At 33.9% G+C, this 14206-nt stretch overlaps 1 protein-coding gene across 1 annotated transcript in view; it reads left to right on the top strand.

Moving 5' to 3' along the window:
* The window catches only part of LOC111509262 (esterase E4), a 61540-nt gene that overhangs the window by 43501 nt on the left and 3833 nt on the right, over nucleotides 1–14206 (top strand). Inside the window, exons 5-9 of the mRNA XM_074180020.1 lie at nucleotides 530–720; nucleotides 2100–2268; nucleotides 3384–3562; nucleotides 9170–9320; nucleotides 10362–10497. Of these exons, the coding sequence (XP_074036121.1) occupies nucleotides 530–720; nucleotides 2100–2268; nucleotides 3384–3562; nucleotides 9170–9320; nucleotides 10362–10497 (826 nt within the window). The remainder of the gene's footprint in view (nucleotides 1–529; nucleotides 721–2099; nucleotides 2269–3383; nucleotides 3563–9169; nucleotides 9321–10361; nucleotides 10498–14206) is intronic.

Below are 14206 nucleotides of genomic sequence, written 5' to 3'. Positions count from 1 at the left end.
GGTTTTGGTCGATTGTGAGCTCGCGCGACACCCACTTTGAACAGAACTTTCGCATACCCTAATATTCAGCACGATATGTCCAACACATTCATTCGATATCTTCAGAGCCTCAGCTATCTCGATCAACTTTGTGGTCATCCGAAGTCGGTGACAGCCTCTTTGGGGCGTCCACTGCGTACATCATCCTCATTTCACCTCGTCCAACATTTCGCTATTCAAAATATATCTACATTTGCCGCTGTGATGAGACAAGGGGTGATGTTATGAAACGAAATACCTATCTGAATCCAGGATAAATAAATATATCACTAACTATTTCATTAAGTGAGAACTGTATATTTTAATTTATTTTCTGTAGTGGAAACTATTGATGAACAAAAATTCCAATAATTAATTGGAAATATGTTTCCCATAAGTGAAAATTATTGCTCAGGAAAACAACGAATTTTCTATAATTTTCTGATGAGTATTGAAAATTATGTTATTCGAATCTTGAAAAAACATGGAAATTGAAATGATTTGCTTACAGGTTTGTTCCACAAAGCAGCATCTATGAGTGGGTATGCATTAACAGTTTGGCAAGTTCCAAGAAATCTTCTTGAATTGTCCAAGAAACAGGCACGACTGGTTGGATGTCCTGATGATACATCAGAAAATATCGTGAATTGCTTGAAAACCGTACCTGCTCAGAGGATAGGAGAAACTTTGGAAGATTTCAGGGTACGTTCAAATATCTGGGGTATAAAATAAAATTTGATGTTTCAATTTTCTAATTATTGTTTACCATGATCAATTTGTAAAATTTCACATGAAATTCTTCACGATGTCACAATTCCTGAATTTCGAGGTCGATACTTACTGATTTACAGCATCTAATCCTTTGAATAAAAGACAATAGGCAATATGTTATCATAAATCAGCTTCAATCTCAATTTTTGAAATTACATACATTTCAATTACTGCTGTATCTCTTAATGGCAAGAAAATTCATGGACTTCTGGCAGAATCTTCCAGAGTTGACTCACTCTCACAGGTCACTGTCATTTGAATCATCATATGCAGACACTCGGACTGTCGGAAGACAGTGTGTGTCGCCTCTGTTTGGAAAATGATGAAACAGCGGAGCACATACTTTGTGCCTGCCCTGCTGGGGACCGAATCAGGTTTTTAGATTTTGGCAGAGCTGTACACTTACCATGTGACCAGAAAGACAACTCACCATACAAATCGGCTTCGTTAAGAAGCTGGGTTCATTTGGTCGAGTGTGATTAGGTGTGAGCCACAATAAACCCTTGCGGTTTGCGGTGGAGGATCGAATAGATCCACTCACTTTGGACCTAACCTAACGTAACCTATTTCTTGATTAGTGGATACCAGACTGACGATTGATTATTTTCCAAATTATCAATGATATTGCTATATAGAGTCAGCTTTCCTCGCTATTTAGTTAAATATATTTTAGCAATTTTCTTACTATATATTTGGAACAAGACCTCAAACAAGAATTCGATACGATAAAAAATTAAATTGTTAAATTTTCAATGTTGATGCATTTATTAGTATTCCACAATTATTCGACACATTTTTCATCACAAAGAATTATTTCTTATAAATACATAATATATATTATTTTATAATTGAATATAATTTTTTTCCATCTCGCAAATCAGAACCGAGTCATTGGTTTTACGTTTTCTTCAAATTTAGAAACTTTTTTTACATTTCTTCATTGATTCAAGTTGCTATTTCTACCACACAAAAATATCTTTATATTATTCTACACCATTTTATGAGTAGTATTCATATATTTTTCATTATGAGGATATTCTTTCCTTTCAGTAAGTTGGGAATTCCATTTTTATTTTTAACTAACTATCAGATATTGGTAATATGAATATTACAATTTGACATACTTTTCAGAAGTTATGAATAAACAAGTCGTTTATCACTACCACATTTAAACGGTATAGATTTAAATTTTCTTTGAAGTATATTGAAAAAAAACTAGCATAAAATATGGAATCCAGTCATAATGAATAATTTTCAATCGTCTTTGACCATAAGTAACTTGAAAGCCTCAATGCTTTTATTGATTACAGGAATTTGGCATTGATCCTAGTATTGTGTGGGGACCAGTGATTGAGGGTGACTTTGGACAGAGTAGATTCTTATCAGAAAATCCCTTCAAGCTCATTATGGAAGGACATTTCCAGGAAGTACCTTTCTTGGTTGGTCAAACCAAAGATGAATTAGGAAATAATGCACTTCGTGAGTTAAGCCAATGTAACACAAATATTAAAAGTCAGTTACCATATGTGTTTTGAAGAGATTCAGGTGACGGTAAAAGATTATTAAAACAATTTTTTTTCAAGTGATTCTTGCAGAATTTTTCTGAATTACTCATTCTGATTAATTGAATAATAAGAAAATTCGGGAAGAAGTAATCTTACCGATATCAATAGAAATTTTGCAAAAAAATAAATATGTCTATTACTGAGAGAAGCTTTTCCATAGTAAAAATTGAACGGCTCAACTAGAATAATAATTATCTCATGGTTATTGTACTGAGACGGTTTTAATGATATTCGTTGGTTTGTTTTCAATTTTCTCTCATCCTTATTATTTGAAAGAGAACAATAAGTTCTTCTCTGGTCAATTATCGAGGAGTTTGTTTTAAAAATCTTACTAATCAATATAAAATATAATAAAGTATGTCAATTTCATCGATATTGAATATATTTATTACAACCAGTGATGTTTTTGCATAAACTGAGTATTCAGTCTGATTATGCGAAATTCTCGAATTCAATTTCAAGTGAATTGGATTAGTAGAGAATATCACTCAGGCATATAAATATATATAGTATGTACGAAGTCAATTCGAATGGCATAGAAACAAAATAGTTACCGAACGTCGGCAGTTTCTTTGTATGGCATGGGCGGCGTGGAAATTCATACGAGGTTCAATTATTATTTCTATGTGGGAGGTTTTAAATGGTATTGACTAGTAAATTACTCCAGTACTTAATTCTTTTATTTAGCTGTTCGAATTGACTTCGTATAGGCTATACTATGATGGTAATCAAAACCTTGTTATTTCGCAAACTACACCTAATCACTTGAAAAAGCTAATGTTTAGCGAAACATGTTGTGATATATTTTTTCAATAAAGTTCAAATCGTTCAGGTGTAGTTTGTGAAATTACTATGGATCTTCATCAAGTAACGGCTGAATCAATCAGAAAAAATCTTGTTAATTTTTCTACACTAATGATTTGTTTACTCATTGAATGCATCACATGATTTCGAATAATAGTTTATCAGTATTTTATTGTTATTTTTTGTTTCTTCCGTATATTCACACAAATTACTTGTTCTTTCCAGTGGATATCAACAATGCCTCTCTCACTCGAGAACTTAATGAAGAATTCGAGAGGGTAGCCCCCATTGTATTCCTATACGAAAGAAACACCAGTCGATCTAGATATATCAGCAGATACGTGAAAAGTTTTTACTTTCACGACAAACCTATAGATCGATCCCAAGTCGAAAATTTAACAAGAGTATGTATACATAGTAAAAAATACAACTGACACTTCAATTTTTCTTATGATTTCACCAACACATATTTACTGTGACATTTTCACACAGTTCGTTACTTTTGTTGGTCAATATTTTCGAGAAACTTTTTTTCAAAAACTCCAAATAAGTACATGTTTATTTTCAGAATATAACCACATACTATTGTTTTATCATATAGATGACTTTCTATTAAGATATTCCGCAATAGTAAGAGGTCTGTTCAAAAAATAATGTGAATGTTCAAATTTCGCAGGCTACGTACTTCCGGTTATTGATTTTTTATTTTTTCATGTTTCTATACTCGTCTCGAATACATGTTCACAGTTTCAGCTGTTTAGCATGTCAATTTTGTTTGTGAGTGCTCAAAAACACTTGGAATGTTAACAGTGGCATACGGTGATCGTACTCTGAGTCAGAGAAATGTTCACAAGTGGTACAAGTTTTCAAAGAAGGCCGAGAAGATGTGAATGACGACGCTCCCCCTAACGCCCCAGCACATCAACAACCGATGGAAATGTTAGAAAAGTGCCATGCAGTTTTTTCGAAAGGTGTGAAGCGTGTGGCAGTAAAGTTAGTTCCATTTGCCGAATTTTGATAAAAAAAACCATTGCATGAGCATCGCTCAGAAATTGTTTAATGACGTTAACGCCGATCCAGATTTGATCACGTATTATGGGTATATGGATATGACATCGAAATCAAAGTGCAATCGTCCCAAGAGAAGAGCCCAAGAGAGTCAAGGCCATCAGAAGTGCAGCAGGAGTTCTTGCCGCAGGGTCGTACGGCTAATGAAGAGTATTATTTTGAAGTTGCATTTTGCTTCAAAATGAGTTCTAAAATTGATTATCTGAGTACTAAAGCAGAATCGCGGTTGATACCGCAAACATCGAAAAATGCTTATTATTATGGGTGGATGAAAAAGCAGAAGGTAATAGTCACAGATAACGGAATTGTGCTTCCTCACCTATAGAAAATTCCAGTGTTGAGGATAAATAAAGAGTCAGAATCATTTGTTCAAATGCATGCATTCATTAAAGCAATTAGCAATAATGGCGCATCCGAAAAGGCATGAGAGAATCAAGCGGCTTACACACATGGGAATCTGGTTCGCCAAACTTGGCTCGCACGAACCATGTTCGTCATTTGTTCCCATGTGTGTGGTGTTTAACGAACCAAAATCACCACAATTTCTCACGAACTTGGTGTTCCATCGGGTTGGAAAACATTTGTTGGGTTCACAGGCAGGGCGCACCAATTTCGTCTGTGTGTGGGGGAGGGAAACCGATGTTTACCATTTTCTCCAGTGCTTGTGATGATATGGCGCATGAAAACTTCAAGTCCTCCAAGTTTTTCCAGTAGCTAGGTAGCAAAGTGTAGAAACGAGGCGGTGTTCGACCGATATCGACTTTGTCATTTGAGTTTTTTTGATATGTGGAAAATCCAATAAATAATTGAATTCTGTTTCGGTCATTGTTGAATGATTGGTGTTCTCTTTCGCACTGTTTTCATCAAGATGATATCAGAGATTGAGGTGAGACCACTTCTTTCTCACGAATCCACTGCTTGGTTCATTGCGATCTTCTCTTCGTCTTTCTTATAAAACCCCGAAACTCATATATTACAACAATAGCAGCTGCAATCAGCAAATAACTCATCCCAACTGCTGGGATTAAACTAATAAAATGGCGAACAGTTGTTCACTTCCCCCTCCACTGTGAATAAGGAGTGACGAACCAAGAACTTGGTGTAGGCCACTCTACGTACTCATTTTTGTGAGTGGTACCTTTGGCTCTTATATAAGATGTTGATTGTGCGAAATCAAGAAAAAAAAAGCATATTGCTTCACTGTTGCCAAAAGTGATGCAATTGGTAATGTGCGTTTGGTGAAGCAGTGCTCCCAAAATCAAAGTACAAGCCGTGTTTTCTCACGGTGATGACAGTGTTCCATTCAAGTGAAATTTCACCTTTTTCATATAATATATTCTGTAGCGTATTCCAAACGAAAATTTGGAGTACAAACTGAATAAGAAAAATGTGATTTTGTATATTTCAATGTTCATATGGAAGTATTTTTCATCCACTTTTCCTTTGCATGATCTACATATTTTTGTGAAGAGTTTATTTTGAAATGAATTGCCTTCTTCTTTTCTTTGAAAGATTGCCAGAGCTTTTTTTTCTATAAAGATAGAGAAGTAGAAAGTCGAAACCTTTCTTTCCCGAAAAATTAATATTCCATACATCATTACCAACTGAACTTTTTACATTTATTCAAAAAATTTAGTCTCTACTCTTTGCCTTCACTCTATATTTGAATATTTACTTTTCTCATATTCATTATACCATTCAACATCATATTCTACTGTATATTTGCTGGTGACTTGATTAAATTTCGGTTCAATAATTTTCAGGAAACCATGTTCTAAATATCTCAACTTCTCAATAAATATAACAGCAGCCTATTTTGGTTAGGTTAGGTCAGGTTATTCCAGTTTAGGTTATATGAGCTCAGGTTTGGTTACGTTAGCTTATATCATAAGATTTCACGTTTGTGTTGATGTTGCCATAGTAACTACAAAACATGTGTTTTGATTGATTGTTTCCTTCCTTTCTTTGGAGGATTTCCACTTTTTTTGTATGAAGATGAAAAAGTAGAAAGCCAAAACCTTTCTCTCCCAAAAATCAATCTCTTCTCAAAATATACCCGTTTCAATTCAAACGGAATTGCTATAGCTGGGATTCAATCAAATAAGCGAATGAATGTCATTACGTACTGTTATCGATGACATGAGTAGATCAAACTCATTCGTCACATAAAGTCGAAATTCTATAAATTAATTTAGTGTTTCTTCTTATAATGTTATTCATATTTGGTGCTGAAGAGGCGATAAGGCAAGCGTGTTACGTCGAAACATCGTATGTCTACTAGTGAGGATGACAGGGTTCCATGTGAGTGAATCTTTACTCTTTCATTCACTTTATTGTGTGATAATTCTGTAGATGATTTTTGATTAAATTCCATAATCAATGTTTGGAATACAAACTGAATAGAGAAAAGTGTTTTTTGTATAATTCAGTATTTATTGAGAAGTATTTTCCTTTCGTGTAATATAATGTTTATATGAAAGTATAATATAGTGCTTTTCTTTAATGCCCCCCCTTTTATTGCTTGAACGAATCAATTCAAAAAATTGAAATTTGGGATTATGAAATAAATGCATGAATACTTTATTTTGAAGTGAAATTGACAGATGAAACTTTCAAGATGGCGACTGGGCGCCATCTGGAAAAAATATTGAATGGAAAGGGAGGTCTTGTGACACATCTTTTTGAAGCTCCTGACATATGCTTCGCAACCCTAGAATATAATGTCAATATTTTTAACTACTACAAAATGGCGGAACTTCAAATAATTGCCTGAATACATTAATATTTAACTACATAATATGAGGTAATAATCTTGAGATCAGTTCAGAAGATGCTCGAAATGATTGCCTTGAACTTCTTGACATATGAACAGCCTATCCGATATTTCATACAGTAACGTCAATATCTCTACAAATATTTATTATTCTCTGCCGTACATCCAATATTGAAGCAGGTTCAGTTTCGTACACGTTTCGCTTCAAATATACCCATTAAAAAATCCTAACGTGTCAAATCTGGCGAGCGGGCTGGCAATTCTGTAGGATATCGACGGCCAATCCAACGACCGGGAAAAGTAGTATCTAAATAGTTTCTTACTTGTCTGGAGTGATGCGGTGGTGTTTCATCTTGTTGGAACACAATATCCATATCGAATTCATTAGGATTCGCTTCGACGATTTCAGTGATGAGAGGGTAAACAGTAAACAGCATATTCAAATACAGTTCTCTGTTAAATAGGGGTCCTTCAATATAGTTTACCAATATTCCTGCCCAAACGTTGATTTTTTCTGGATATTGGGTTTGTGTTTCCCGGAAAACGTGAGGGTTGGTGTCACTTCAATGACAGAAATTTTGTCTGTGAACATTGCCGTTTCAAAAAAAAAGTACATTCGTCACTAAAAACAAATATTGTGGAGATAGGTAGGATGCCTTGCAATGGTTTCCGTCATAATTTCGCCGAATTCTGCTCTTCGATCAGGGTCATCTTCAGTTAATTAGTGTACCATTCCAATTTTGTATGGAGGATACCTACTTTTCTTCAAAATTCTCCACACAGTAGAAGGAGACACCTCACAAACTTTCGCGACGAATAAGTAGACTGTTCAGGATTTACTACTATCTCACTAATTATTTGCACTTGATGTTCTTCCGGAATGAACGGATGACCTGGGGGCTTTTTGTTATGTACATTACCGGTAGTTGTGAATTCAGTTTCCTCAAATATTTTCTACAGTTAGGACGATACGGAAAACGTTCATTGAAAATCCTTTCGGTCTCATGAAAGTTACGCGTCGCACCGTAAATAAAAATCGCCTCAATTGTTTCTTCCAACGGACGAGAATTGACCATTTTAGAGATTGTTAACGTGGTACCTTTCTACTAGTGAAACCGAAAACTAAATGAGAATATTCTAACTGAACAATGATGTTCATAGGTGTACTGACATTTTTTGTCGTTTTTAGAAACAAAAAATAAGTTAACATGGGGTTGTTGGAATTGCCATATGGCGGATAAAAATTAATATTTCTAGATATATCGATATTAATATATTTGTCTTCTGGAAATTACTAAATTTTCCGCCATTTTGTAGTACATGAAGATATTGACTTCATATTCTTCTAGGGTTGTGAAGTATTCGTCAGGAGCTTGAAAATGATGTTTCACAAGATACCCCTTTCGTATTAGTGGATATTTCCGAATGAAAATTTAACCCAGATCACCATAAGATTTAAGAGGTGATACCAAGCGCATTCTACATTGACACTCTGCGCTATTCTGAAAATCATAACTGGTGAGAAATATAATTGGCGCGCTAGATAGTTGTGAGTTTGATAAGAAATTGAAATATATAGAACATAGTAATCACATGAATATTATTGGAGTTTTATCCCAACACCAAATCATTATTTCTAACACCTCAACACGTGTTTCGATCACCAAGTGATCATCTTCAAGAGTAACATTGAACAGTTCAATCTTGCTCTTGAAGATGATCATTTAGTGTTCGAAACATATGTCGTGGTGATGGTTTGGTGTTGGATAAAACTCCAGTAATATTCGTTACTACACCAAAGGTTCCAATTAGTGCATCACAAGTATATTACTCACATGCTCAAATCAAAATGATGAAACTTTGTTCAGGATTCAAACATTATTCTTGCCACTATTTGATAATATCCCATTTAACAATCAGATGAAACTGAAGCCCAAAAGTTCAAAATGTAAGATCCAATACCATAAACCACGTATTTGATTTGTTACAGTGGAACACCAGATTTCATGCATGAGATTTTATTCTCAGAGACAACTTTCATTATTTTCCAATTTTCTGATATGTTTATTAGAAATCTAAAAGGAAATTCGATCAAAATCTATTCATTATTGAAGAAATTATACGTAAAGAAAATTTGAGAAATATGTCCTTTGACCTGTTAAATTTTTAGGCATATTCAGACCCGATTGTAGGTTTCTTCAACAACCGTGCAGCAAAACTGATAGCTCGATGTGGAAGAAAACCTGTTTACTACTACTGTTTCACATTCCAAGGACGATACAGCAACTTATATCTTCCTAAGCCAGATAACATTTCATGGGGTAACTAATTTCATTGTTCACTAGGTCATATCCGTATTAAAATTTTCTGCTTTCGAGAAGAAATGGAAAATTATTCAGATATTCAACTGAAGTTGAAATTTTAGGATTAAATATCGATCAAAATTAACCGTGATCGGAACATATTGAGGGAATGAGAAAAAAATATCGTCAAATAAGTCGAACACGTATCTGTGATATGTATATATAAATATTTTGCATTGATTCATTCATTGATTCACAATTTTTTGTGAATCAATGCAGTATCTTGTTCCTATATTGCAAAAAAAATAAATTCATAACATCATAACCTTTATAAACCCAGTGAATGTATAGACATATCATCTTTTCATTAGGATGAGAATTCTTCATTCATACACTAGATTGAAAATTAAATGAAACAATCATATTCCAGATCAAATTTTCCAATCATGATTGTTTTATAAATTAGAAACATCTAAAATCAAGTACTTTCACTTACAAAAATCAAATTAGATGTTTGTAAAAGTATATTATAATGAACTTGTTCAGGACAATAAATTGTCATTATCAATACGAAAGTAACTGGTATAGAAACAAAATTGAAGAAATATTTTATAGAATAGAAAATGTAATTTTCAACTAAGTAGGTTTTCCATTCCTTCGATAACATTTCCATTCATTTCTGATGTAAACAAATAGAATTTCAGTATTTAAAATATTTCATGAACGTATGTATTCAATTGTCATCATTTGTTTGTGTCTACTGTTCCCTTTTCCGTCACACCAGTTGTTTCTTGTAACTAATAAAAAGTGTTTTTATCATTTCGGTGATTTTTGTTGAACTATCCCGCGAATGACATTGGATTGGATATCATCAACAAAATTCATATTGTTAAATGAAAACATTCCCAGAATGTATGAACTTATCAAAGTAATCTCCTGATGACTTCAGAAGCGCTCAAAGAAAACTATCAGAATGATAATGTACGAGAAAAATGTTTAGTCAAATCATTACTTCATTTGTTGAAAATAGGCCTATTAATATTTATTTCACATTTTTAGTTGTCCATCTTGATGATCTGATGTATCTACTCTACGACTCGGTGAATTTTCCACTCTTTGGTAAAGATTCACCTAAACCGGAAGTAGATATGGTTGAAAAGCTCACAACAATGTATGCAAATTTTGCTAGAACTGGGTGAGTATTGTGATGTTTCGCCATTTCTTTTTCAGTGTGAATAGTGAGGATAAAGAACGTGTTCATTAATAACACCTTTTATTATTTTTTCGTTCCTATGACTATACGACGTGAAGTTGACATGAATACCAAAAAGAGCTTGATACATTATACAGGGTGGGGCAACAATATTCCCTCTGCCCATTGCTATCAGAGGAAACAATTTTCTGAACTGCTCAATTTTTTTGCAGTTATATCGATGAATACTTTCTTTTGAAATTATTTTCTCGCACCCTATATATTGTCTCCGAAAGTTGAGACTCCCAAAATTATTTATTATTTTTATTAGTGATGTTGACTAACTATTCCTAAAAAAATCCACTTAAATGCTGAAGACATGCGGGTGGTAAATTAAAAAAATATTATTTGCAAAATAGGTTTTACTGGAATAACTTGAGAGCTAAAAAAATATGGAATCGAATGACGTATTCATATACTGGGTGTTCCATTTAAAAAAAAACTTTGGTTGGCCACTCTCGGCTGAATCACCCAGTATGCGAGAAAATAATTTAAGAAAATGGTATTTATCGACATGACTGAGTAATTCGAAAAATTGTTTTCCCAGATAGCAAAGGAGCGAGGGAATCTTGTTGACTCACCCTGTACAGGCCGTTTCTTCAGCTGATCCCATTGCTTTCTCGAAAACAGTTAGATCTACCAGGTTGGGTGAATTAGACAAAAGTTTTTTCTTTCGGGCAACTAGAGTATCCTCTTTCCTGATCTGAAATATCAGTAGTTATTTTTGAAATATTCGCTGAAAACTGGAATTGTCGAATTTTGTTTTTTTTTTAATGATACGAAAATAGCCAGAAGGACTTTCAATACTATTCCATATTTGTTATGATCTGATATGGATCAATTTTCAATGCGACGTTTCATCATGAACTTTATTTTTCAAACCCGGACTCCTAGTTATTTTCATCGATTTTGGTAGCCAATATACCTAATAACAAATTCAGCTATGTACTACAATACATGTGTTTCCCGACGTTTGTCGTCTCCAAAAAAACAACATCAATATTTGTGTAGTCTCAAAAAGGTAGAACTCAAAATACATTTTTTGAAACCTTGCAAGCAGAGGTAAATGTCCATGTATTTCAGGAGTTTTGTATATATTTGGAACAACTGTACATAAATGTTTTGTTACTGATGTTTTCCGGCAAAAAAAATACAAAGGAAAAATTGATGACAGTACTGAAATGAATTGTTTCGTTTAACGTGAGCGTATGAGTTAACAAAATAGGTATATGAAACAAGAACAACGATATTTATTTGGCGCTCCGGGCGACTTGATTAATTTCCGTGGCGTATTTGCTTTTTCAGTTGCAGGATACCTCGGAAAAACCTGCAGCACCACATCATCTGAAGATCTTCATCTGCCAATGTCCTCTCTTTCGTAGAATATGTATAATTGTCAAATTTACTGTCAAGTACGTAAATAATCATTCGATTGGTATTCATTTATCAGAGAAAAACCATGAATTTTCCTTAGAGAAAGTTAATATGCTTCTCGTATACGCGAGATGTTTGAGAAATGCTACTGGATCTCTAGCTTTGTATATAAGATTGTAGCCTGATGGACACCATCAGTCATCAAAAATATATTTTTAACGCATAGAGATGAGTTTACGGAATCATGGTATATTTGAAAAAACCCTCGAGTGAGAGTTGTACAGTAACTAAAAGAGGTGGTGATACTGAAATTGGCGTTTTGGGTAAGTTCAGAAGACGTTCTCAATAATAATAAAGTTATATTTATTCGATTCATGATACCGAGTGATAATGCACATCGTGATATAAGAAATAAATTCAGACCTTACGAAAAAATCATTTGCATTCAATGGATTATGATAGGAGAAAAATATTTTGAAGATGGCTACTCAGACAACATCGTCAAGAAAATGAAATTTGTAAATTCATGAGAAGCGGATAGTTTAACAGAACTATTATTTATCACAGTCGATAAGAAAATTCTTCTCTACATAGAGCTACAAATCTCCAAGAGAAATTTCGAATCAATATTCGACTTGGTGTGCTCAACATCAAGATATCAGACCTTGACTTTTTTGAGGCATTTATAACGGAGGAATTATATTTAGACTTTTTGTCGAAGACTCTAGTTGAGTTGTTGATAGATTAACCTTCGAATATTTTGGAGAAAATATCAATATTTCCAAAGTGATGCAACCCCGTCACATCGCAGAACTATTATGCCAAGACGATGGATAGGAAACAATGGTCCTATTATATGGCCACCACATTCACCTGATCTGACTCTTTTGGATGTTTCGTTATGGAGCTTGAGACAAGGTATTTGACCTAACTTTCGGCAGTATTGACGAAGTGAAAGAAACAATAAGAGGTGCTTGCATGGCTAGGCTATAACTATTGGTCCCTACTTTTTCGAAGTAGCTATGACTGGTGATTGTATGATCATACAGCGTAGATGAGAAGAACGTTAGTAAACACATGTATTGTAAGTCATAGCTGAATTTGCAGTTATTCCCGTTTCCCTCATAGCTATAGTAGGATCAGCTGAAAAGAACGGCTAAAAAATAAAGTTCATTTTGTCAGAACGCTCATTATATTGGGACATACCTACATAAAATAATATTGGAAGAATAAAATTCAATTTTTGAGGAATCATCTCCCAACTATTTCAGTGTTCTAAATACCACACAAGTAAAAATATTTTTTTTATCTCTCGTGAGATAAAATTAAGATGATTGTTGTTATCATTTTCTACCAAAAGAACTTATTTATCATGACTGAAGTAGTTCCACTTTGAATCCTAAGATGACATAGGAGCAATTTTCTATCAAATATGAAAATCTAATTTATCCAGAAGCAAAGCATCAGTACAATGTGTGGATGGTAGATGAAGAAACTCTTGCCTCCTGAGTTTTTTGATATTAATACATTTTCAAGTATGATAACTAACGGCGACGGTGTGGGATAATTTTCAATAACAACATAATTAATATTACTGGAGTTTTTTCCAACACCAAACCGTTATTTCAACACCTCGACACGTGTTTCGATCACCAAGTGATCATCTTCAAGAGGAAGATCAAACAGATCTTGAAGATGATCACTTGGTGATTGAAACACGTGTCGAGGTGTCAGTATAACGGTTTGGTGTTAGGAAAAAACTCCAGTAATATTCGTTACTGAACCAAAGGTTCCAAACAGTGTTTCACAAAAACAATGTTCATGAATATTTAAATATTTCGAAAATTTGTTTTCTCAATGGTGATGACAGTTGCAGTAGTGCAATAAACTGTTTGAGAACATCAGATGCTACCATAGTATTCATGAAAATCGAAACCTGCATAACAAGTTTACCGCATTTTCAAGAAATCGGGGTCATTTTGTCAGGACGTTCATAATTCACGGACATATCAACATGGACATTGTGATGGAGCAGAAAAATCAATCAGTCATTTTCACTTCGAGGACTTAGAATTGCATAAAGATACAAACATATGAAGATGTTCAGGCTATTCTGGTCGTTGAGGTTGATGTATACTTGAAACTTTTCTTTTCTAATCAACAGTTGGAGTAAGAACTTCAATATTGTGGAGAATGAATTGTTGCAGAATTACTCAACAACTGTTTCAGTATTCTGAACGTCACACAAGTAGAAATAAATATTTTTGTCTTCTGGGGG

The sequence above is a fragment of the Leptinotarsa decemlineata genome, unplaced genomic scaffold (assembly GCF_025532065.1).
Source record: "Leptinotarsa decemlineata unplaced genomic scaffold, Ldec_3_MD MMD2_tig00026282_RagTag_RagTag, whole genome shotgun sequence".
Classification (NCBI taxonomy): domain Eukaryota; kingdom Metazoa; phylum Arthropoda; class Insecta; order Coleoptera; family Chrysomelidae; genus Leptinotarsa; species Leptinotarsa decemlineata.
This window is presented reverse-complemented; position numbering and strand designations above follow the sequence as displayed.